The sequence below is a fragment of the Vicugna pacos genome, chromosome 16, assembly GCF_048564905.1.
Source record: "Vicugna pacos chromosome 16, VicPac4, whole genome shotgun sequence".
NCBI lineage: Eukaryota > Metazoa > Chordata > Mammalia > Artiodactyla > Camelidae > Vicugna > Vicugna pacos.
This window is the reverse complement of record NC_133002.1, coordinates 53,165,525-53,188,990: the sequence shown is the minus strand read 5'-3', so window position 1 is coordinate 53,188,990 and position 23,466 is coordinate 53,165,525. Positions and strand designations below refer to the sequence as shown.

Below are 23,466 nucleotides of genomic sequence, written 5' to 3'. Positions count from 1 at the left end.
TATAACTAACACTTATTGAGAGCTTACAGTATATTCAGGTATTTGAAACAGGATGCAAAGAATAGTACAATAATTGGATTATTTTATCGATAGTGAGAAAGACTGTAACCTAGTAGTTGCATTTTGATGTCTGAGCATTTCAGGGAGCTTCTTCAGTCCTGCATTCCCTTTGTGGTGTGGGTAGCAGAGCAGTCTAGGATTCATAGCCCTGCAGGAATGCAAATGGCTGGAAACCTTTGGCTTAACCATTATATTAAACATCCCCATGATATGACTCTTTCTTCTCCTGACAAGACTTTTGTGATCACTTTGGGTTTTTCAGGCCAATACGTAAAAGTGTACTTGACAGCTATTTTGAATTCTCTGTCAGGAAAAACAATACAGCTCCATTTCATGAGAGATGGTTTACAGAGATTTAGTTTATTTCTTTGGAACACCTTCACCTGATTTTTCAATTTTCTTGGCTCCCCGTGCTGATGTCAGCGCATTCGATAAAGCAGGTACCTCTCCCAGCCTTCACAGACGGGCTTTGTTCAGGAGAAGATCCCAGCAATCAGCTCCGTCAGAAATTCTAGACGCCTCTATCACCTCTGTTGCTCCCCAGGGAGAAGCAGGCAGCGGTGGTTTTTGTCGGCTCACTCCGCGGTGAGCCAGGGGAGTGAGCTGTGGCCTTATGTAACCTGTGATCGTCAAGATGTGCGCAGCTGGCGGAGTGATAGACACGCCGTACAAAACAGAGGCTCTAGAAATAGACCCACACGAAGGGCCCAACTGATTCTTGACAAAGATGGAAAAGCAATCCGATGGATGAAAGATAGTCCTTTCAATAAACCGTGCTGGAGAAAGCAGCTCCACTGGCGTAGAAATGAACCTCAGCCTCACACTTTGCACAGGAATTACCTCAGTATAGTCATGCACTTAAAGATAGAATGTAAAACTATTGAAAAAATTGAAAATAAAGAGGAGAAAATCTTCAAGATCTAGACCTAGGCAAAGAGTTCTTAGACTTGACGCCAAAATCACAATCCATAAAAGGAAAAAATTATAAATTGTCCTTCATTGGAATTGAAAACATTTAGCTTTGTGAAAGAGCCTGTTAAGAAGATTAAAAAAAAAAAAACTACAGGCTGGCAGAAAGGATTTGCACACTATGTGTCTCACAAAGGACTAGTATTTCAAAAGTATAAAAAAATTCTGAAAACTCAACTGTGAAAAACAAATAATCCAATTGGAAAATGGGCAAAAGATAGGAAGAGACATTTCATTGAAGAAGGTACACAGCTGGCCAACCATCACATGAAATGATGTCCCACATCACGTGTCATTAGGGAAAAGCAAATTAAACCCACTGTGAGTTATCACTACCTACTTATCAAAATGAATTAAAAATGTTTTTAATAGTAGTAATCTTCAGTGCTGGCAAGGATGTGAGGAACATGGATCGCTCATACATTGCTAGTGGGAGTGTAAAATGGCACGATTACTCTGGAGAAGATTTTGCAGTTTCTTTAAAACACTAAGCCTGCAGTTACCCATACAACTGAGTAATTGCACTTCTGAGCACTTAGCCTAGAGATATGAGCACACGTTCACACAGAAACCTGTACATGTTTATTTCAGCTTTCTTTGGAACAGACAAGGAAACCACCCAGTTTAACAAGTGAATGGTTAAATAAACTATGGTATATCCATGACAGCCAGTACCACCCAACAGTAGAAGGGAACAAGCTACTGGTTGGTGTACACAACCTGGCTGAATGTTCAGAGAACTGTGCTCAGTTGAAAGGGCCAAGCCCAGAAGTTGCCTCCCGTATGACTCAACTTGCAATAACACTCTTGAAATAACAAAATTATAGAAATGGAGAACGGATGAGTGGTTGCCATGGGTTAGGAGAAGATGGGATCAGAAGAGATATAGGTGTGACTATATAAATGGGCAGCATGATCTTTGCGGGGATGGAGATGTTCTGTATCTTGATTGTAATGACAATACAGTGGTTGTGGTACTGCTCTGTGGCTTTTTAAAGATACTGCCACTGGGGAAACTGAGTAACGTGTACCAATCTCCTTGTATTATTTTTTTTTGCAACTGCATGATCTCAAAATGAAGATCTTAATTTAAAAATAAGTCCACTAATTGTGTTTGTCATTCAGAGAATTTGCTCCCTGGTGATGGGGCACGCCGAGGACCTGCATTGACTGGTTAAAACAATTAACCTTACCATGTGCATGGTTAATAAAGCCACATAAATTACCCCCCAAAGCTATTCAAATATGCACTTTATGGTGACACCCTAAGTGTTCCTTCGAACCACCAGACAAAGTGCTAATTGAACCCTAATTAATGCATTTTAATAGTAGTTATAATTTAGAGGAGATTTGTAAAATTTTCGGTAAAATGAAGAATAACACATAATATGCATTAGTAGTTTGAATATTACTTTCTTTTGACTTTTCTGTACATGGTATTCCAATCAAGGCAGGACTTTTGACTTACCCTTTTCCGCAGAGAGAAGCTGCAGGTTGTAGCCTCAGGGCTTCTATAATCACACTAGGATTTAAAATTAGGTTTTTATTTAAACTTCATTTGATTAACCATTGTAATTCAAATCCACGCAGGCACAGATGTTGCTCATTGTTTTGAGAACATTGTTTTAAGATTCAAATGTATTTTTGCGGAATGAACTGAAGAGTGAATGGATGTGGAATTGCTGGAGGGAGTATTAACTCAGTTTACAGTTATTCCAAGAAAATTCCCTGAGTCAATTCCTCATTCTCTATGAGATCTTGTGATTTTTTTTTTCTTCCTTAGTCAAAAGGCGAAATTTTTTTTTAAAGTATTTATCTCCTATGGGCTTTCCTTGACAGATATTTTCTGACCTGAAGAAAGTTCTGCACAATCCAACCAATTCTCAAAAAATTAGTTCTTTCTCTTTTGTTAGCTAAAACCCAAATGGCTCCCATTTGTAGCTGTTCTCTGTAAAAGGCGCTTTAATTAATTAGGCTTAGGGGTGAAAATATTTGAAGTTCCGTTATTAATTAAATTTTAAAAACAAGTCAGAAAAAAACAAACGAAATTTAATAGAAACATAAATGACTATAAATTAATATTTGAACAAAAGTTAATGTATGGGCTGTAACACAATATATAAAATTAATAAATAATACATAGAATTTGAAGAATAAGACTACTTATTATGAAATGTTAGCTTTTAAAATATCTGACATTTTGAAATACCATATTTGCACTTTTTAGTGTGAAAAGTTGTCTTCAGTTCACTTACGATTTTGTTGTTTGATTTGTTATTGTGTATGTGTTCTTTAGAACTTTATGAGGATCTTGATAGACGTCCTGGCCTGGGAATTGAGAATTATGGTGTTTCCATGACAACCTTGAATGAGGTGTTCCTGAAACTAGAAGGAAAATCAACTATTGATGAATCAGGTAAATAAAATGCATGAAAACTATCATGTAAAGGCATTCACAGTATCTTGTTGGAATATATATTTCAATAAGACACTGATCCAAAGATGTGATTACAACAGGTGGGGTCCCATGATTCAGACCATGCTTAGACAACCATCTATAAAGTCAAAACCCAGCCTTGTGACATTTGTTACCTTTCTTCCAATATTGCCTTGCTATTAAAGATGGCCCATCTCCTCCTATCCAAGGCTCACTGCCCTCGTCTTACTCTGTATTCCAAGAGCAATTTCAGACAAAACATTTATTTTAAATCTCTCTCTTCAAGTGTTTCGAATATGTCATCTCACTGCCTGCTGGCCTCCGTGGTTTCTGATGAGGAGTCGGCTTTAGATCCTACTGAGGGTCTCTTGTGTCTGATGAGTTGTTTTTCTCTTGCTGCTTTCTCAATTCTCCTTGTGTTTTTGGCTTTTGACAGTTTGACTGTGAAGTCTTCAGGCGTCGATCTCCTTGTGTTTGCTTGGAGTTTGTTGAGCTTCTTGTATGTGTAGGTTGGTGTTTTCCATCGATTTGGGGAAGTTTTTAGCTATTATTTAGTCAGCTATACTGTGTGACCCTTTCTGTCTGTACCCTCCTTCTTGAACTTCCATTATTATATGCGCTCATACGTGTTAGTTTGCTTGATAGTGTCTCACATTTCTCTGATACTTCATTCTCCTTTGTTCTTTTTTCTTTCTATTCCTTAGACTTAAAAATCTCAACTTATTTTTTGTCGTGTTTATTGGTTTTTTTTCTCGTGCCCAATGAAGTCTGTTGAGGTTTTATTTTGCAGTGAATATTTTTTCAGTTATTGTACATCTCAACTCCATAATTTCTATTTGGTTATTTAAAATAATTTTTACATCTTTAATGACATACCCTATTTGATGAGACATTATTCTCATTGGTTGTTCAATTTTAGAAATATTTGTAGATTTCCTACAAAATTATTATTATTACTATTGACATTAAAATTTTTGGTGTGGTCATAAAACATAACCTATGATTTTAAACTTTTAAATTCATTGAGACTTGTTGTTGAATCAGAATTTGGTCTATTTTGGTGAATATTTCTTGTCCATTTAAAAAAAATTGTACATATATACATACAAATGCGTGTGTGTGTGTTTACAGAACTATATACATATAAAATGTATATTTATAGAACTTCAGTTGTCATGTGGATAGTTGTATAGATGTCAATTTGGTGAAGTTGGATGATAGTGTTGTTCAACTATTCTATGGCCTTATTGAATTTTATTTTCTATAAATTACAAGGGAGGGACATAAAAATTTACAGTTAGCCCCCAGTTTGTAGCTTATCAATTTGTCGCTTGTTTCTCTAGGCAAACACCTAAGATAATTGTTTCCTTTCAATTGTTTCCTTCAAGTTCCCAGGTCACACCTAAGCAGTATAATGATCTTGCATGTTTACTTAACCTTTTTAATGTACTGTCTGTATCTAAATTATCTAAGATCTCCTTTCTACTCTTTTTGACCAAGAAATGAATCCTTCATGTGCTTTTCTAGTTCACGGCAGCAGCCAGTAATACCACATAATGCCTTCAGTTATGCAGAAGACACTAATCTTCTTGGTAAAACAAAGTCTTACAGAAAGCTCCATTAAGTACATCTGGAGTGGGGTTTTATGAATTGTTTGTGTGAGTGCGTGTGTGCATGTGTGTGTTTTGCAGGTATTGCCAACTTCAGAGAAGCACAAGCAGAAGGAGCTGGAGACACAGAAAAGCTTGTTGAGATGGAACAATTTCTCTCTTCAGTTAATGAGACAAAAAAGACCACAGGAGGCATGGCTCTCTGGGGGCAGCAAATCTGCACAATCGCAAGGGTTCGCTTGCTAAAGTTAAAGCATGAAAGGAAAGCTCTTTTGTCACTGTGAGTATCCGAGGGCCATACTTTTTTGCTTTTCAGTAATTTTTTGGATTAAAAAATACTAAGCTGTAAAAAGAAGAGAAAACAAACAAGATAAAATAAATTTCTGCATCTGTAAAACTGGGCAAAGCATAATACCCATTCTAGTCACTAGTCCTACTAGTTATCTGTTAGCTGGCCAGCAGGTTAGAATTAATAATGTTTCAGGGCAGTCTTAGGGGGAAAGTTGAAGTAACATATGTTTTTCTGTAATATTCCTTCTCTTTCAAAGTTTCCACTGTGGCTGGTGACAGAAACATGGGGATGTGGATCTTTTTTCCCAGAATCCATATCCTAATGCCCTATTTTAGATGCTAAACAGTTATTCTGCTGACTCTTCCCTGGATGTCCTGGCTCTCCCGTTGTATCCTGTTTGCTCTTACCTAGATGTCATAACTTCCTTCCAACCCTCTTCAGTGATGATAGCTCGCTTCCCGTGCCTCCTGTGTGCATAACGGGCATTATTCCTGTTCTTAAGAATCACGTCACCCCTCATTAGCACCCTGGTGTCCACAGCACTTTGTCAATCAGTGCCTTGTCTATGCAAATGCTCATTAAGCATCAAAAAGATAGGAAGCTTGACACATAATAGAGTATCAATAAATGCTTGCTAGATAAATAAATAATGAGAATTCACTGAGAATCTTTGACAAGGAGATTAGCATGATTTAAGAAAAATGTTTAATATTAATCTGGCAACACTATATAACAGAGTCTAGAGAGAGGCCAGTCACTTACAAGAATTCCAATCAGAGTAAAATTAGAAATGGAGAAAGATTTTGAAGATGTAATGAAAAATTTCAACTTATTTGAAATGGAGACTATAGAAGAATAAAGAGCAAAGAAGAATGGACAATTTGAGCCTGGAGACTGAGAAAACCCTGCAGTCACTCACATACAGAAATAGGGACTCTATGAAGAGGAGTGGATGTACAGAAATTTGAATATAATGTGTTGACAAATTAACCAGCAGAAAGAGAGAGCGTCACACTGGAATCCCAGGAGAGAGACAGAATCTGGACCAAGCGTTAAAGGACACATGTCCCATGAAATTGTGTGGGCTACCCAATGGCCAGAGAGCAGCAGGACAAATAAACAATGGCTGCATCTACATTTTATCATCTCTAATGTAGAGACAGGAAAAGGACAAGACACTCAAGAAACGAGTCAGAGAGCTATGTATTTAATTTTCATCATTTCTAGGTCTCACTACATTAAAATCTGCTCAGACACTTTCAAACGGTTAGGAAAGGACTGTGCATTCACATTGGCCATCTTCTTCTCTGCAGGCTGTTGATTCTCGGAGTTGGATTTTGTCCTCTTCTTTTGGAGTATATCTTCGTGAAAATATATCAGAGCAGTTACACTTGGGAACTTTCTCCTCATTTATACTTCCTTGCTCCTGGACAACCACCACGTGATCCTCTCACTCAGTTATTAATCATCAATAAAACAGGTAACAATGTGGTGAAATACCCCATTTCCAAATGCATTCGGTGTTCAGAGTGTTACTCAGAAACCATAAACATGAGAGATCAAAACGAGCCTTCGACGTCCTCAGCATGTGTTAAAAAACAGTTTATGAAGCTTGAGGGTGATGAATCCAGCCCCAAAACGGAACAGGAACTAGGGAAGTATTTGCCAAGGAGAAATAAAATTACCTGGTGGCCGTTTGCAAAACCAAAGCGTTTTACCAAAAACATTTTTAACAGCTTGAGATGCAATTCATATGCCACACAATTTATTCATTTAGAGTGTACAGGTCAGTGGTTTTCAGTGTACTCAGAGAACGGTGCAACCCTTGGTAGAGTTCATTTTAGAGCATTATCATCTCAAAAAGAAATCTCATGCCCATTAGTAGTCACTCTCATTCACGGTACCCCCGCTTTGAGCAATCGCACGTTCACTTTCTGCTTCTACAGATTGGCTACTCCGGGCATTTAATATAAGTAGAATCATACAGTATATATGCTCTTTTGTGGCTGACTTTTCACTTAGCATAGTGCTTTGAAGTTTCATCTATGCTGTCTCATGTATCAATATTTCCTTTTTTGAATTGTTGACTGGTATTTTATCATATGGGTAGGCCACATTTTATTTATTATCCATGAAAGGATGGGTATTTTGGTTTTCTCCAATAATTAACTGTTATGAGTAACGTTGCTATAAACATTCATGTACAGGTTTTTGTGTAAATATTTTTTCTTACTTGGGGAGGTGCGTATAAACCTAGGGGGAGAATTGTTGAGTCCCATGGTGACCACGTTTAACCTTTTGAGGAGCTGCCAAACTGTTTTTAAGTGATTGCACCAATTTACATGTACACTAGCAACCTGCGAAGGTTCCCATTTCTACACGTCTTTGTCGACATTTATTATTTTCCGTCTTTTTTAGCATACCCATCCTAGTGTGTGTCAAGTAGTATTTTGTGGTTTGAGTCACATTTTGCTAATGGCTAATGATGCTGAGCATCTTTTCATGTGCTTACTGACCCTCTGTATATCTATCTGCTTTGGAGAAATGTCTCTTTTTTTTTTTCGCCTGTTTGAAAAATGAGTTATATGTCTTTTATGTGTCTTTTAAAAATTGAATTCTAAGAGTCTAGATAAAAGTCTCTTATCATACAATAGGTCTTCATTATTCACAGACTATGTATTTGCACATTTGTCTACTCACTAAAATTTATCTGCAACCCCCAAAACCGATACTCAAGACACTTCTGTGGTCACTCACAAAAAGGCTCAGAGAAGTGAAGATTCTGTCCTCTGACACTCACATTTTCAGCTGAGGTAGAATGAGGTACTGCTCTGCCTTCTTGCTTCAGCTGTCAGAGTGTAAACTAATTTCGAGTGCCCCATTTCTCACATTTTTGTGCTTTCTGTTGGTAATTCTGCTGTTTAAAATGGGCCCCAAGTGTAGTGCTGAAGGGCCATTCAGTGTTTCTTAAATCAAGAAGGCTGTGGTGTGCCCTACAGAGAAAGTATGTGTGTTAGGTAAGCTTTGTTCAGGCATGAGTTACAGTGTTGTTGGCTGTGAGATGAATGGTAATGAATCAACAACATATGTACAAAAATGTACATAAAATAAGGTGATGCAATGATTCGTCAAAGAAAGTGTTATGGCCAGAGGCTCACAGGAACCTAACCGTTGTGTTCCTTTTAAGAGCAACAGTTCAGTACTCACTAATTGTGTGTTTGTGGTGATTTTGCAGACCACAACCACCTTGAATAATCAGAGTCACCTGTCACTGTTTTACAACTATTTTATCTCATCTTGTAGATTGTCTTTTCACTTCTCATTGGTGTCCTTTGAAGCAAAATGTCTTTTTTTTTAACATATTTTTATTGAGTTATAGTCAGTTTACAATGTTGTGTCAACTTCCAGCATAGAGCACAATTTTTCAGTTATACATGAACATACATATATTCACCATCACATTTCTTTTTCGCTGTGCAAGATGTCTTAATTTTTATGAAGTCCAGCTTATCTTTTTCTTTGCTTGTGCTTTTGGTGTCATGTTTAAGTAGGTGTTGCCTAACCCAAGATCGCAGAGGTTTATTGTTATGTTTTTTTGGAAAACCTTTTTACTTTTAGTTCTTACATTTAGGTCTGTGATCCATTTTGAGTTAAGTTTTTGTGTATGGGGTGAGGTAGGGTGCAGCTTCAATGGAAATCCAGTTGCCTTCCTGGGAGGGGCTAGCTGCCAGCCTTTCTCATCACTGCCCACCCCAACCCCTGCCCAGCTCCCTGTTGCAGAAGCTCAGTTCCTGGCAGAGATGACTGGAATTCTCTATCCATCCCCTCCTCGTAAGGTGGAAGCTCTGTCCAAGGCACATGAGGCCAAACTTAGGGGGAGCTCAACAACTTCACACCAGTTCCTCCCAGGAAGATACTGTAGCCCCAGACTGGGCCTGAGGAGGGAGGATCCCTGAATTCTTGGCTACATCCACTCAGAGTGAAGCTTCTGTCTTGCTAATTAAAGTGTGTGTGCGGGGGATGAGTGAACATATAGATTTTTGGCTCAAAGACCACCGTTTCTCATTATTCTTACCCAGATTTAGTAGATTTTCTTAAATATATACTTTTTTTTTCATTTTCTGTATAACCTTAAGACAATCAAGAGATTTTAACACATTAGTTTTTTAGTAATTTTTGTAAGTTATGGTTGATTTTCTGGGGAGAAGTTCTTCAGAGCTCTCATACTACCATTCAGCAAATTGTCTTCCTGTGTCAAGAAACATTTCAAAAATAAATAATCTAGCAAGTTAAGTGAGATTTAGTAAATTTGGTGGTTAATTAGTAGAGTTTATCTGTGTCATTAAAACCTTATTGGTTATGACCACTCATTGCAAGACTCTGGAGGGAAAAAAAATCTATTCCAGATGCCATATGGTGCTTTTTTTCACATTAGCAGTAATCATAAGCAAATAAACATGTTAGAAAGTGAATGCCATGAAAAGTGAATAGGTTTTTAATTCACAGTAGCAAGTACGTTATCATGTGGGAAAATATCCTGACAGTCAATAGACAGTATCACATAATGACATTATCTTCTCAGTGCACAACTTAACATTGATTTTCTGTTTTGTGATCACTAATATGTTGCACTACAACTTAGGAGCAAGCATTGATGACTTTATACACTCTGTGGAGAATCAGAACATAGCTTTGGAAGTAGATATGCTTGGAACTAGAAACGGCCTCGATGACCCATCCTATAATGGAGCTATCATAGTGTCTGGGAATGAAAAGGTACGCTGGTCTCTTTAATCATTTTTCCCAAAGGCGTGAAAAGCTAATATCAGTATGCTCAGGTCCCCAGTTTAGGAAATGAAATGAAAAGCAAATACTGCTCCCATTTATTACTTAGTCAGTTGTAGTCATTAATATGATGCAATTCATGTATCCGTCATTGTCTACCAACACAAACTATGTACATTAGCAAAATAAACACTACACAATACTCAACTGTCAAGTGCATCTGGAAGTCCAAATAATTTAAATTTGCTCTCAAGGATTTTATAATACGTATATTCTGACAATTTTGTTTCTTCTTAAACAATAATAATGTTTTATTCTAGCCTTAAACCAGACATCTGGCGTCTTGAAAATCAGATACAGCCTGTAAACGTTGTTTTGGCTGACTTAACACAGCATTTGGTTTTTGTTTTGATTAATTGACACCATTTTTAAAACGTGATTTTTTAAATTAAAATATTGGCTCTTGGCCTCTTTAGAGGAAAAAAATGAAGATCTGTGAGAATTTATACCCTTGCTTTTTATGTTTTAGAGTTACAGCTTTTCATTAGCATGCAATACCAAAAGATTGAATTGCTTCCCAGTTCTCATGGATATTGTTAGTAACGGGCTACTTGGAATGGTTAAACCGTCAGCACACATCCAAACTGACAGAAGTACGTTTTGGGGGGTAAGTATATAATCTTATGGACTCTCGTCCATCAGGAACCTCCCAGTTTACTCTTTTAAGCTCTGACATCTTATTCTTATTGAGTAAACTGCTCCATAATAAATTAACATTTAGATTCATGCTAACTCTACAGCTTTGGAAAAATCAATACACTTTTCCGAGCTTCGCGTTTTTTTAATGCAAAATAGAACTCACAAAATTTTTTTCAAAGAGAAAATATAAGGCAATGAAAGTGAAATCGTGCAAGATTGTGACCAGCACAAAAATGACAAAAGAAAGGACAGAACCAAAGAGAGAACAAGGGGGAGGAAGGGAGGGGGGACAAAGGAACAAAAGCTTTATTATTACTTTTATAAATGTTACAAAAGAAAAAAACTAGGGCAAAGTTCAGGCTAGAATTGCAGGCTGGTTACATTAGAATTACTCCAGTTCTTTGTCAAAAATATTAATTCCTAGGGCCTACACCTCCCAAGCCAGCTTTTTCATATGTGGGGCAAAAAAAATCTTATTTCTAAAATAAATGGCTCAGGTGATTGGAATGCATGCAGTCCTCTGAGTTTGGAAACCAGAACACCTATCAGAGTTTGTAATTACTCCTTTTTTGAATATTTCCTAAATATATTGCTCCCTCTTAGAGAGTTCTTTGAGCACAGGGACCATGTATCTTTAATATAGCAATACTCGATACCTAAGATAGTAACTGGAACACGATGAGCACTAAATAACTTGATAGATACATAAACACACGTCAGAGGGCGGCAAATTATCTGTATCCCACTCAGCTATAGGGTTTTCCGATCATATACGTGGCTAACAACCACTTAGCCATGTGTATATGAAATGGACCATGTATCCATCATTATTTTCATCTGTTCCAGCAAGACACTGACTTACCTTCTCACAATTTACCTACCTCACATGTGTGCTAAGGAAATTGAAATGTCTTTTAGTAAAGATGTGCAGGAAGCTTAATTGTTAAAGCAAAAATTTTAGTCACCCATCAAGTAGCAATTCATTTTGGAATATATGCTATGACTTTTAATCAGCCTCCTATAGGACTGTGAAGACCTTTTCAATTTTCTGATTTCTGAGGGAGGATAATTGAGCAATATTTGAGCAAATTGCCGTGGGCTTCCATCTTTAAAAACATCCTGTTTAGCCAGGCTGAGTCTAATAGTACCAACCAGCTCGGCTGACCTTGTGCTTATGGGCTCAAATCTTAACTATAGCATCTCCAAGCAACTCATTTTATATTCTGCTTAAACTCACCTACCCGTTGCTCAAGGAACAGCTTTCTGTAGTTTCAGACCTTGCTTCTCTCCTGCCCAAACTCAATGGATTTGCCACTGGGTACCGAACCCACCCAGCACGCAGGGTGTTCTGGAGAGATTCTGACAATACGCTTCCATGGTTAGGATGCATTTCTCTGACGTGCAGGCTGAAGAGGACCGGGCTCTGGTTATGACTTTTTTTCAGTAATATTCCTAATCAAACAGCAAGGTGAATCATCAAAGTAACACAAGGACTGCTTTCAAGACAGTTTGTGACTCTTCTTTCCTTAAAGGTAGCCAAGATACAAACGTTGTGTTAACTAAGGGCACACATTTCCCTTGGAGATTTCATTCCCCCTCCTAGCATTTCATCTCGACAACTGTTGAGTCCTCGGCCAGCATTTATCTAAGTCTCGTGGTGTACCTAAAAGGATAACTTGTCACTGTGCCTGTAAAACAGCCAGTACGATTCTCAAGTCAAGCTGTCACATTCAAAATAATTAAAGATCAGTTAGGAAATGGAATGTTTCAGCTGTGAATTCTCATTATGTATTATTTCGCATCGGAATAAATTTTTAGAATCACAAAGTAAGAAAATGAAAAATGTTAATCTTACTACTTTTCAGCTGTATGGTATTAGCAATTCATTTACCTTCTTTGAATCACTTTCCTTTTCCATAAATGTGGGTATAAAGCCAAAAGTCAAGCTTCAAAACTGGGTGGATACATTTGGGAGACTCAAGAGGGGTCCAAGGCAGGGTTATATATAATCCGTTTAATGTTTTTTAAGATGTACTCCAGAAAATGTATTTTGAATTTGTTCACTCAGTTCATTGTATTCTTTGCATTTGCAGGAGGAACAGAATAATCCGCTGGATTTCCTGGGCTACGCCCCGTTCTGGTTGACCTTGTCGTCCTGCTGTGCCCCTTACATCGCCATGAGCAGCATTGACGATTACAAGGTAACAGAGGGTGACTGAAACTGCCACTACTTTGTGTGATTAGAAGTTGAAGGTAATGTAATTACAGGATTTCTCATGAGGCTCTTTACGTATCCTTCACTGAGCAGGCAATCCAGCCATGAATCCTAAATTATACAAATAAAAGGAAGTTTCACAAATGGAAATGGAAATGTATAGGTAAATAAGTAAATTACAGAGGTTGAATCTAAAATTCATGTGGCTATGCAAAGAATCTAGGATAGTCAAAATCACTTTGAAAAAGAAAAACGAAGTTGGAAGAAAAATATTCACAATACACGCATGTCTAACAAAAGATCTGTTTCAAGAATGTAAGGAATTCTTACACCTCAGTAGCAGAAGATAGCTTAATTAAAGGTGGGAGAAATATTTGAGCAGATACTTCACTGGAGATGTACAGAAGGAAAACCCTCTTGTGAAAAGTTGGCTAATACTATGCGTACATCAGGAAAATGACCCCAATGAGCTATGTCTATATAGCAAGTAAAATGAATAATAAAATGACTGACAATGTGAAGAGTTTGTGAGGATGTAGGGAAACTGGAACCCTCATGCATTGCTGGTGGGAGTGTAAATTGCACGATCACTTTGCAAAACAATTTGGCTCTTTCTTATAAAGTTAAAAGCACACTTATTGTATGACCCAGCAATTCCTGTCCTAAATGTTTACCCAAGAGAAAAGAAAACATCTTTCCCCATACAGAATTGTGCATTAATGTTCTAAGAACTCAAGTGTCCATTAAGTTGTGAATTGATGAATTCTGGAATAGCCATACAATGGAATATTACTCAGCAATACAAAAGGGAGAATAACTAATAAACACATTAGCATGAATGAGACTCACAACCATTACACTGAGGGAGTAAAGACAGACACAAAAGAGTAAATACCAAGTGATTTCATTTATAGGAAATTCTCAGAAAGGTAAAAGTAATCCATAGGAACAGAAAGCAGACCTGCGGTTTCTTATAACCAATGATAAATGCTATTGACTGCAAAACAACACAGGAAATTTTGGGGTGCGATGGAAATGTTCTGCACCTTAATTATGATTGTGGCACAGAAATACCTGCGTGCATCAATCCTCATACAACTGTCTACTTCATACGGGCACTTTTTTTGTTTGACAATTACATTTCGAGGAAGTTAAGTAAAAAGAGATTGTTGAAAGAAAAGGAAGTGACATTTTTAAAACCCGAGAATTTGGAGAGATAAAAGGAAAATTCCAACATTTAACTGACAGTCTATTTATAAATTTTCATTCACGGGCACTCTTTTATTCATCCGAATGAATCTTTAACTTGTCTATAAATTATCAGAGAACCTTGTTAGAATGAAAATTCTGACTCAGCCGTTCTGCAGCGAGACAGTGGTACTCCTAGGGCGGTGAATTTCTAAGACTGATCAGCCCAGGCCAACTCACATTAGCCTTACCCACAAATTTCAGTAGGATAGCCTTTCCTGGCTCCATTTTTCTAGCTTTATTACCCCAAATCTGTGAAACCTCGCACAAACATCTCTGTTTACTCAGCACCATCTTCATTTGTTTCACTTCCTCCTTCTCCAAAGTAATTCTCTTGCCCGTGGGAAGAGAGCACTGTCTGTGTAATGTTCTATTTGTAGTGTGGATCCTCCAGGAATCTCGGTAATTTCCGTTTGCCTTCCCGATGTAACTGTCAGCGATGCTGGTGTTAGCATAATCCAAACTTAAAAACTTCTCCCATAGGAAACATGAATACTTTCTTTCTCTGGCCTGTGTGATGCCACAATTTCACCACGATTCTCCCAACACTTCGGCAACTCTCTCTGTCTCCTTTGAGGTTTCTTATTCCTCCGAGTCGCCTCTCAACCCTCAGCTCTCTTTTCGTGTTAGATGTCACTCTCTCCTAGGCAAGCTTGTCAAAGCTTTGGGCTTAAAATCCCCTCTCCCTACTGGTCACTCATGGATTTGACTCTAGCCCAGGTCTCTGATTTCTAATTTCACCTCCCAGGCTGATCCAAATTGCTTTCTCTGCATTTCCTCTGCAAGACTCTCGCATGCCATGCCTCCTAAACTGAATATACAGTATTCTTACACATGCTCCCCCTTCAGTATTTTCTAAATGGGGCACCGTGCCCTCGGTTGTCCTGGTGGGAACCTGAAACCTTTCTTCAGCCTTTCAATCATAGCTTCACCCACACACATGTCCAGTCAATCACTAAATCCTTATCAGTTTTACTACCTGAATGGGCCTGTGCTGGGAGATGCTGATTTGAATCCCTGGGTCAGATTACATCTCAGACAGGAGCATCATTTGGTTAATCAGAGCCCATCAACAAATGAATTTAAGTATATTTTAAAGAACGTATCTATATATTCAAAATGATCAGAATGGTTTAATATATAATTTGGGCCCAAAACCGCATGACTGAGTAAGTAGTTTTGAACGTAATTTAGTATGTTTACTCAGAGAATGACAAGAAATACAAAACGCATTTATATTTTTAAGTGTATTTGTGCTTACGTACATATACATAAATATTTGGGTGGGTATTAAATATTTGGATATGTGCTATGGTAAAACGAATGCATCATTTACTTAGATTGAAAGGATAAAGCAATTATACATATTCATAATCTATAAATTTTAACATAAAAATAATTTATAAAGTATATTTAACATATTATATATTTATGATATATACTATAGATATATATATTCTGTAACATGTATATATAGTCTGTAGTAGAGAGGAAAAGAGAGAGAGAGCGCTTCATATTGGGCCAAAGCAGAATCATTCTGATGGGAAGTCAGCTGCTTAGATCAGCCATCCCACCCCACTCCCTAGGCCTCATAAGTCATTAATCGCTGTTCTGTTTACTGCAGCGTTAATCCCTTGATTATTCTGAGGTCTTTATCTCTACAGGTGTGTGATGAACGTCGTTGTTAATTAAAGCAGCAAACTGATCATTTATGTTTTGAACTATTCCTAATCCTTAGTCCGGGTAACATTCGTAGCCATGATACAGAATTATTACATATAAAGAATTTATTTGAATATTTCCTTATGTAATCCACATCCTTAAACCTCACATTGAAATACCCCTTTGTGTCTTCGCTGTCTCCTCCTCAGAACAAGGTTCGGTCCCAGCTGCGGACGTCGGGGCTCTTCCCTTCCGCGTACTGGTTTGGGCAGGCGCTGGTGGATGTCCCAGTGTACTGCCTCATCTTCCTGTTTATGTACTTAATGGACCACGGCTTAAACCTCCAAGACTCTATATTTAAAACGGTAGATCAGATCATACAAGTAAGTGACAATATTTGCAAAGGAAATCTCATGGGGTGATTTACTTGGAAAATCTGAAGATGCAAATAGTTTCCATTGATATTCACCTTGTAATAAATGTAGAACCCTGTGTTGTGATGTGTTTTAGACCCTAAATGTTGCCCTAGATTGCTTTGTTTTTAACTAAACCTAACATTCCTGTTGGTTTCAGATCCCGTGTGCTATTGGTTACGCCACGTCACTTATCTTTTTGATGTATGTGATTTCGTTCATTTTTCGCAAGGGGAGAAAAAATAGTGGCATTTGGTCCTTTTGCTTCTACATTGTAAGTTTGTTTCTTGGGAACATTTATTTTATATATTCAATATACAATTCTGAGATAATACTGTAAAATTTGCCCTTGACAGAATGATAAATTAATATTACAGTCTAAAATATTATAAGTTAGACTTCTACATGGACACTGTTGAAAATCTGCATCTTTTTCTCCTCCTATTCTTACCCTTGCAGTTCTTTAAATGTAGCCCAGTGTTTCCAGAATCATAAAATATTTATTAGAAGGACACATGGAAACCATCTATATCTTTCTTTCTTTCTCTCTCTCTTTCTTTCCTTCTCTCTCTTTCTGTCTCTCTTTCTCTTTCTTTCTTCCTTCCTTCCCTCCTCCTTTTCTTTCTTTCTTTCTTTTTCTTTCTTTCTTTCTTTCTTTCTTTCTTTCTTTCTTTCTTTCTTTCTTTCTTTCTTTCTTTCTTTCTTTCTCTTTCTTTCTTTTTCTTCCTTCCTTCCTCTCTCTTTCTTTCTTTCTTCCTTTCTTCCTTTGTTCCTTTCCCTCCCTCCCTTTCTTTCTTTCTTTCTTTCTTTCTTTTCTTTTCTTTTCTTTTCTTTCAAAAAGGAAATAAACTCAAAGACCTCTACAGAGTTATACAAGATTACAAATACTGTTACTAGCAAAGTGAAGCTAGAAACTACTTCTCCAAACTACTGAGAATTGTTTCCACAAAGCAATGCTGATTTTATCTAAATTAGAAGGGAAATATGTATAATTTATGATTATAATCTGTTATAACTTCCTGTCACTTCAAAATGCCAAAAAGTAAATTATTAATTCAACAAACATTTGGTGGCTTCCATGTGTCACAAACTATGACTGACAATGGAGGAAAATATAAACGTTTCAACCTTGAAAGGCAGAGCCCAGAAGGTAAACAGATAACTTATTAAAACACAGTGATACAGAAAAGATTGTTGGGGTATCCTCCATCTTCAAAAAGTCTGTTATACTGCTGAGTGATACAGCGGTGTATGAAAGGCAGAGAAGAGAGAGATTCATTTATGAAAATGAAAAAAGAGATTTCCTTTAGGAAGTGAAACCTGCAAAAGAGTAAGATTTCAAAAGCCAGAGAAGAAAGATGATGATGCAAATAGGAAATAATGGATGAATGGAGATAATGGATGAACAGAAATGCAGAGGGGAAAAAGTCCAGGTTTATTTTTAGGAACTAATGATAATCTAGCATGGACATGGATGGAAAACAAGGTCTGCTTATGGTAAAAAAAAAAAAAAAAGGATGTTTGACACCATTGCTGGCCTTCAGCAATGTGCTCAACTAGTTATTCTGCTGGATGTGGGGAGCCATAAAGCTTATGGTACAGAAAAGAAATATGCTCAGAGGCACACTTCTAGGAAGAATATTCTGCAAGCAACAAAGATTATGGCTTGTAATACAGAGAAATTACAAGTGCAACTTTTAGGAAGTCATTTCAGTGGCTTAAAAGTCTGAGAGCTTCAGGTACATCTAGAACTTTCTCTTAGTCCTGAATTTTGTATTTCAGTACTTCCACTTAAGCTACTCCGAGTTGTTAAATGCTTCTATTTCTCCGTTGGTATGGTTAACAAAAATCCTCCTTCATTGCTGGCTGTTGTTGCTTTATTCCTATTATATATCATTTTCAATTTTTCGCCATGATCATTGCTTATTTAATATTCTGAATTCTATGTCAAAAAAATATATATGCCAACTTTTTCCCCTTCTATAATTAGAATATTCTCTGTATCAGATCCCTAGGTTATTCTATCCAATGATGTCTACTCCAGGCCATAGGAATTTGGCTAAGTCACTAAGAGAAAATGTCAGTGAAGATATGCTAATTTCCACTTGGTTTTTGAGGCTGGAGTTGAAACTGGAAATATCTCCAAGATGATCATCTCTGCTGAACATAAATGGAAATTCAGAGGGGTTAACATGCATGCTTGCATTTTCTATAGGTCACCATCTTGGCTGTGATTGGATTTCTGCTGGATAACTCTGGGCACGGTGTTCTGTATGCTGTCACCTTTTTAATACCACCCGCCACATTAATTGGCTGTGAGTTCTTATCTTTCCACGTAAGTAGTGCCCATCTGTCCCCATGCTCTGGAATCCGCGACCAGTGGTGAAAGCTTTGCTTAGGCCTGGGGCTCTACAGCAGGTTGAAGGCACGTGGCTTATGAAGACTCCTGCTTCGTGGATGCTTGTTGAATTTCTCCCCAATAGGAAACTGTGCTCAGCTCAGCCGTAATAGAAAACGTGGCTTTGGGGTTTAGGTGTAGGGAGGCGGGGCCATGGGTGGTGAGGAGTAGAGCAGCCCTTACACTCATTCTGGGCCTTACCTCCCCCTGGGCTCGCTCAGCTTTAGAAAAAGGCCGATGAAATGCCCCTAATCTTCGGGCTTCCAAGATTCCAGAGAAGCGCTCAGTATGAAGAAAAGGCCTTTTCTTCCCAGCTGACTGATACCTATATTTCTACAAAAGGAAGGAGGGTACAATGCATGGGTGCAGAGGCATCCACGGGAGGGGAGAAAGGAAGAAGGGATCCTATGAAAGTAATAATGGGCACCGGGGAAGATGTGTGAAGCCCTGGGCGACAAGGGTGAACCCTGTCTCCCTCTTAGTACGGGGGGGAAGGGGGCTAGCACAGAGCCTCACAGCGCTCCCACAGGGGATGAATAATGGCTAAAATCGATTGCTTCATGTAAATAAATAAATAAATAAAAATTTACAAGAAATGTATTAATTTAAAATATAATAAATTAATTAATGTATCATTAAATTTATTTAAATAAATAAAAGCACAGGGTCTCGTAGACTTTGGGAGGAAAGATGATACCCCCTCGCTGTGCAGCTTGGAATGGACCCTTGTCTGATACTCGTGGTGAAATCAGGGGACCTGTTGGTAGGGCCATTCTGTAGACCAGTAAACATTTATGTGGATAAAATTCATGAAACAAGATAACTGCCTGTTGAACCACTGTCTTTCCTTTTGCAGCTTTTCACATTTTATATCTCTGAGGAAGAACCAGGAAGTATAGAGGCATTCTTGGTATTCTTAATTGTAAGAACACACCCTTCTTTAACAATAATTGTGTCTTTTCACTATACTCAACCATTTTAATTCCTGTACACACTGTGAAGCTTTTTATTAAGGTGAATGCATAGCTCTCTATAGCCCATGGGGATATTTATAAAATATGGAAAACGTTTTTGTAAAGGTCAGTTGATCAGATAATAATCTTCCCACTTTTAAGAACAGTTTGTAACTATTATGGGAAATGGCACAAAGTAATGTTTCACATGATTATATTTGCTTCCAATGTTTCTGTAAACAGGATTTGACAATGAATTTGATAGCTTCATAATTTGACGACTAGATTATTGGAAGTTTGTAATGATTTTGCCAAATATATCTTTGTAGACGTCCAATTATTCCTACTTCACTTTTGACCTTAGACAGTTTCCTTTTAGTGTTTCTAACTATGTGTCTCTCTCTTTGTTCCTAGCCTTTCCTTCATTTTATCATCTTTCTTTTTATTCTTCGATGTCTGGAATGGAAGTTTGGAAAGAGATCAATGAGAAAGGATCCCTTCTTTAGGTTGGGAGAAATCAGATTAGATTCTGTTTTTATCTCAGTGATCGATATTTTAAAATACTTTTTCACACATAAACTAATCCATTAACAGAGAGGTACCACGTGCTCTAGGATAGGCTGGGGTAGGAACCATATGTTGATATTAATAGCAGAGATCTAGGTACCTAAATCAAAGAAGATTACAAATAGTGGAGGAAACAGTCCTGAAACATTGACTGTTAAGGGCTCTGTCTGACACCGTGTGCAGTGGAGCACTAGGGAAAGTTACATGCAGCCAGTTCAGTTTAAAGAGCAATCAATGTGAATACACTGACAGTCGAAGAGATATTGCTAATCCAGGAGGGAAGAATAACATGATGAAAAGGCCAAAGACAGCAGTGACTGTGCTTCTGTCCTGTGGTGGTAAGAAACCCAACTGGGAGATCATAGACTTTCAGTTTTTAATGGGACTTAAAAGCGGAGACTTTTTTCTTTTTTTTGCACCATGCAAGGATGAAACCATGAGCATCTTACTCCTGCGTCTCCCATAGCACATCAGTTTTAACTATTACAGATGGTTGCATGACCTCTAAGATGAAAGAAGACCTTTAAGAAGTCTTCTAAGGTCCGAATGGGGGATAAGGACAAGGGAAGAGAAGGTAGAACGAGTTATGTTATAGGTATCAGGGACCAGACTTAGAATGGAAGAGAGAGTGAGTGTGACCCGTATTTCAAATAAATGGCCAGGCTTAATAGGAGCACAAGTGTCTAACTTGTGTTTTCTGAGACCATCTTGATTTCAAATATTCTAGGCCCATTCTCTCCACAAAAATATAATAAAGCCAACATGTTGGGGTTAAAGCTAGGGTGCCCCCCCCAAATTACTTCACTAAGCTATGAAATAAAGGCTCTTGGTCAGATAATAGCTACTAAGTTACCCATTGATTTTGAAAAAAAAAGTCTCTGTAGATAAGTTGAACAAAATATATGTAAGTGATGGTCACTAAATAAAGCAGAACCATTTACCGAAGAAGGAGGTTGGGAAGGGAGGAGGGTTCGCTGCAATGATGGTTTTTAATCACTCAATCTACTCAAGTGTGAGATTTAAAGGATGCAGTTATTCTTGACACAAAGACGAAAATGCAAAGTCAATGATCAATGGATGGCTTTGACTCTAGAATTTCACCAAGAAGCTGGGATGCGTGTCCAAATCCAGAAGAGCCAGAAGGGGAAGATGAGGATGTGCAGCTGGAAAGAGTGAGAACAGCAGTTGCTCTGAACTCCACAGACTTGGACGAGGTAAAACACACGAGGAAGCTATTGCCTCAGCTAACACCAGCGTTGGTCAGTTAAAGTGGCTGGTCCACAAGTCCAATTCTCAAACGTTTCTGAGTTTCTCTAATCCGTACAAATGAGGATCACTACTTTATTTTAATAGGTAGCCACCCTTTTGACAACAAAAGGAGCAGACAAAAAGTCATGTTAGTTCTCTTGGTCTGTTAAAATAAATAGAAGGAAGAAAGAAAAAAAGAGGGGTGCCATTGAAATTGCAAAAGCCAAGAAAAGACTTGTGAATTTTAGAAACTGAACAAAGTGACCACTGCTCTTGGAGAAAGTGCACACTGTTCAAAGTTCAGGGCAAAGTCTGGTCCACAGCACGCGGAAGATGATCCGGTGCTTCTCCCGGTCCCTTTGCTCCTGTTCTGAGAGACGGGCCGGCCACACAAAACAGTGTGCTCCTGAGTAACTGCCTTTATAGGAGAGGAAAACGACGGTCTCTTCTCTCCAGCAAGAAGCGCTTGGATGGGAGTGGCCAATAAACACGTCGCCCAATAGAGGTTCTTCTTTGATGCCCGGTGTGTGCAGTGAGGGGCCAGCCTCATGGGAGGACAGAGTGTTCTCAAAGTTATTGGAGAGAATTAAGGTCTGATGACATGATGTAACTGTCTTTTACAGAAACCTGTCATTATCGCCAGCTGTCTACGCAAGGAATATGCAGGGAAGAGGAAACACTGCTTTGTCAAGAGGAAGAAGAAGACAGCCACAAGAAACATCTCTTTCTGTGTTAGGAAAGGTTAGACACAGTGGCTTTTCCAGTCTTGGCTCAGGGCCCTCCCAGAGCTTCATGGTTCCTGATGAGCATCTTTGGGCACCACCTCTTGGTTTGCACACAGGCCCATCGGCAGGGTGACCGTGACAGCTCCTTTTACATGTCTCATTTCTCAGTTAAATTAATTAACTCACCCCCCCCCAGAGAGGGACCTAGTCGCATCTACATGGAAACCATCAGCGTTGCATTAAAATGAACCACTGAAACCATGACATTTCTATTTAATGAACACGATTGATTTCCTGATGTTCATTACTTTTCACACGAGAACTAACTGGGGATGTGCCAGCACATTCTGAAGGCTTGACCGGCAAGGTGAGGTGGCCTCGCTTTGTGTCATTATCATACGGGGCTTAGGACCACAGGAAACAGTCTGACGCATCTGGCTTCCAGGAGTGGCTTTTCCACTTCCCTTCAGTGTGACTTTAGGCAACTAACCTCATCCTTAGAAGCTTCTGTTCCCCAGTATGTAAGAAAGGATCATGATAACAACCTCTCAGGGGGGTTGTGACAGTTATATGAGATTCTGTGTACAAAGCACATAGCACAACGCTTGTCACATAGCAAGACTTCAGACTAGCCTTTATTCTCAGTTTTACTATTAAAATCAATTAATATTAAATGTAACTATTTTTTTTTCAGGTGAGGTTTTAGGATTATTGGGACACAATGGAGCTGGTAAAAGTACATCCATTAAAGTGATAACTGGAGACACAAAACCAACTGCTGGACAGGTAGGTGAATTATGTGCAAAATATATTATATAGTGGTACACAAAATACATTTACCAGATGTCCAAACTTTTTAAACAGCTAAATGCCATTCGGTCATTAGTGATTAACGTGGCAGAATAATACATTCACAAATTAACACATTAAAACACGCAAAAATTAATCACTAAAAGGAGACAATTCTTCATGCCTTCATAGACATTTAGAGGGAATGTCCAGTATCAGATCAGAACTCAATATCAGGTTTCACACAAAGTCTATTTATATACCATAAACACATGGATTTACACCGTCAGTGAGCATTGTCTGCCCAGCACATCATGCTTTAATCTTGAATTTTAAAGTTAAAAAAAAACCTTATTAAGCAATTATATTCTTTGTCCTTCACAAAGTGTTTGGCTA

At 38.1% G+C, this 23,466-nt stretch overlaps 1 protein-coding gene across 6 annotated transcripts in view; it reads left to right on the top strand.

Annotated features, from left to right (window-relative positions):
- Window positions 1–23,466, top strand: part of ABCA8 (ATP binding cassette subfamily A member 8) — a 65,114-nt gene that overhangs the window by 34,002 nt on the left and 7,646 nt on the right. For all 6 annotated transcript variants that reach the window (XM_072939477.1, XM_072939478.1, XM_072939474.1 and 3 more), the window contains 14 exons: window positions 3,326–3,445; window positions 5,158–5,356; window positions 6,682–6,848; window positions 10,011–10,144; window positions 10,683–10,820; window positions 12,946–13,053; window positions 16,187–16,360; window positions 16,551–16,664; window positions 18,606–18,725; window positions 19,645–19,710; window positions 20,156–20,247; window positions 21,402–21,522; window positions 22,180–22,297; window positions 22,976–23,067. In XM_072939477.1, the coding sequence (XP_072795578.1) occupies window positions 3,326–3,445; window positions 5,158–5,356; window positions 6,682–6,848; window positions 10,011–10,144; window positions 10,683–10,820; window positions 12,946–13,053; window positions 16,187–16,360; window positions 16,551–16,664; window positions 18,606–18,725; window positions 19,645–19,710; window positions 20,156–20,247; window positions 21,402–21,522; window positions 22,180–22,297; window positions 22,976–23,067 (1,763 nt within the window). The remainder of the gene's footprint in view (window positions 1–3,325; window positions 3,446–5,157; window positions 5,357–6,681; window positions 6,849–10,010; window positions 10,145–10,682; window positions 10,821–12,945; window positions 13,054–16,186; window positions 16,361–16,550; window positions 16,665–18,605; window positions 18,726–19,644; window positions 19,711–20,155; window positions 20,248–21,401; window positions 21,523–22,179; window positions 22,298–22,975; window positions 23,068–23,466) is intronic.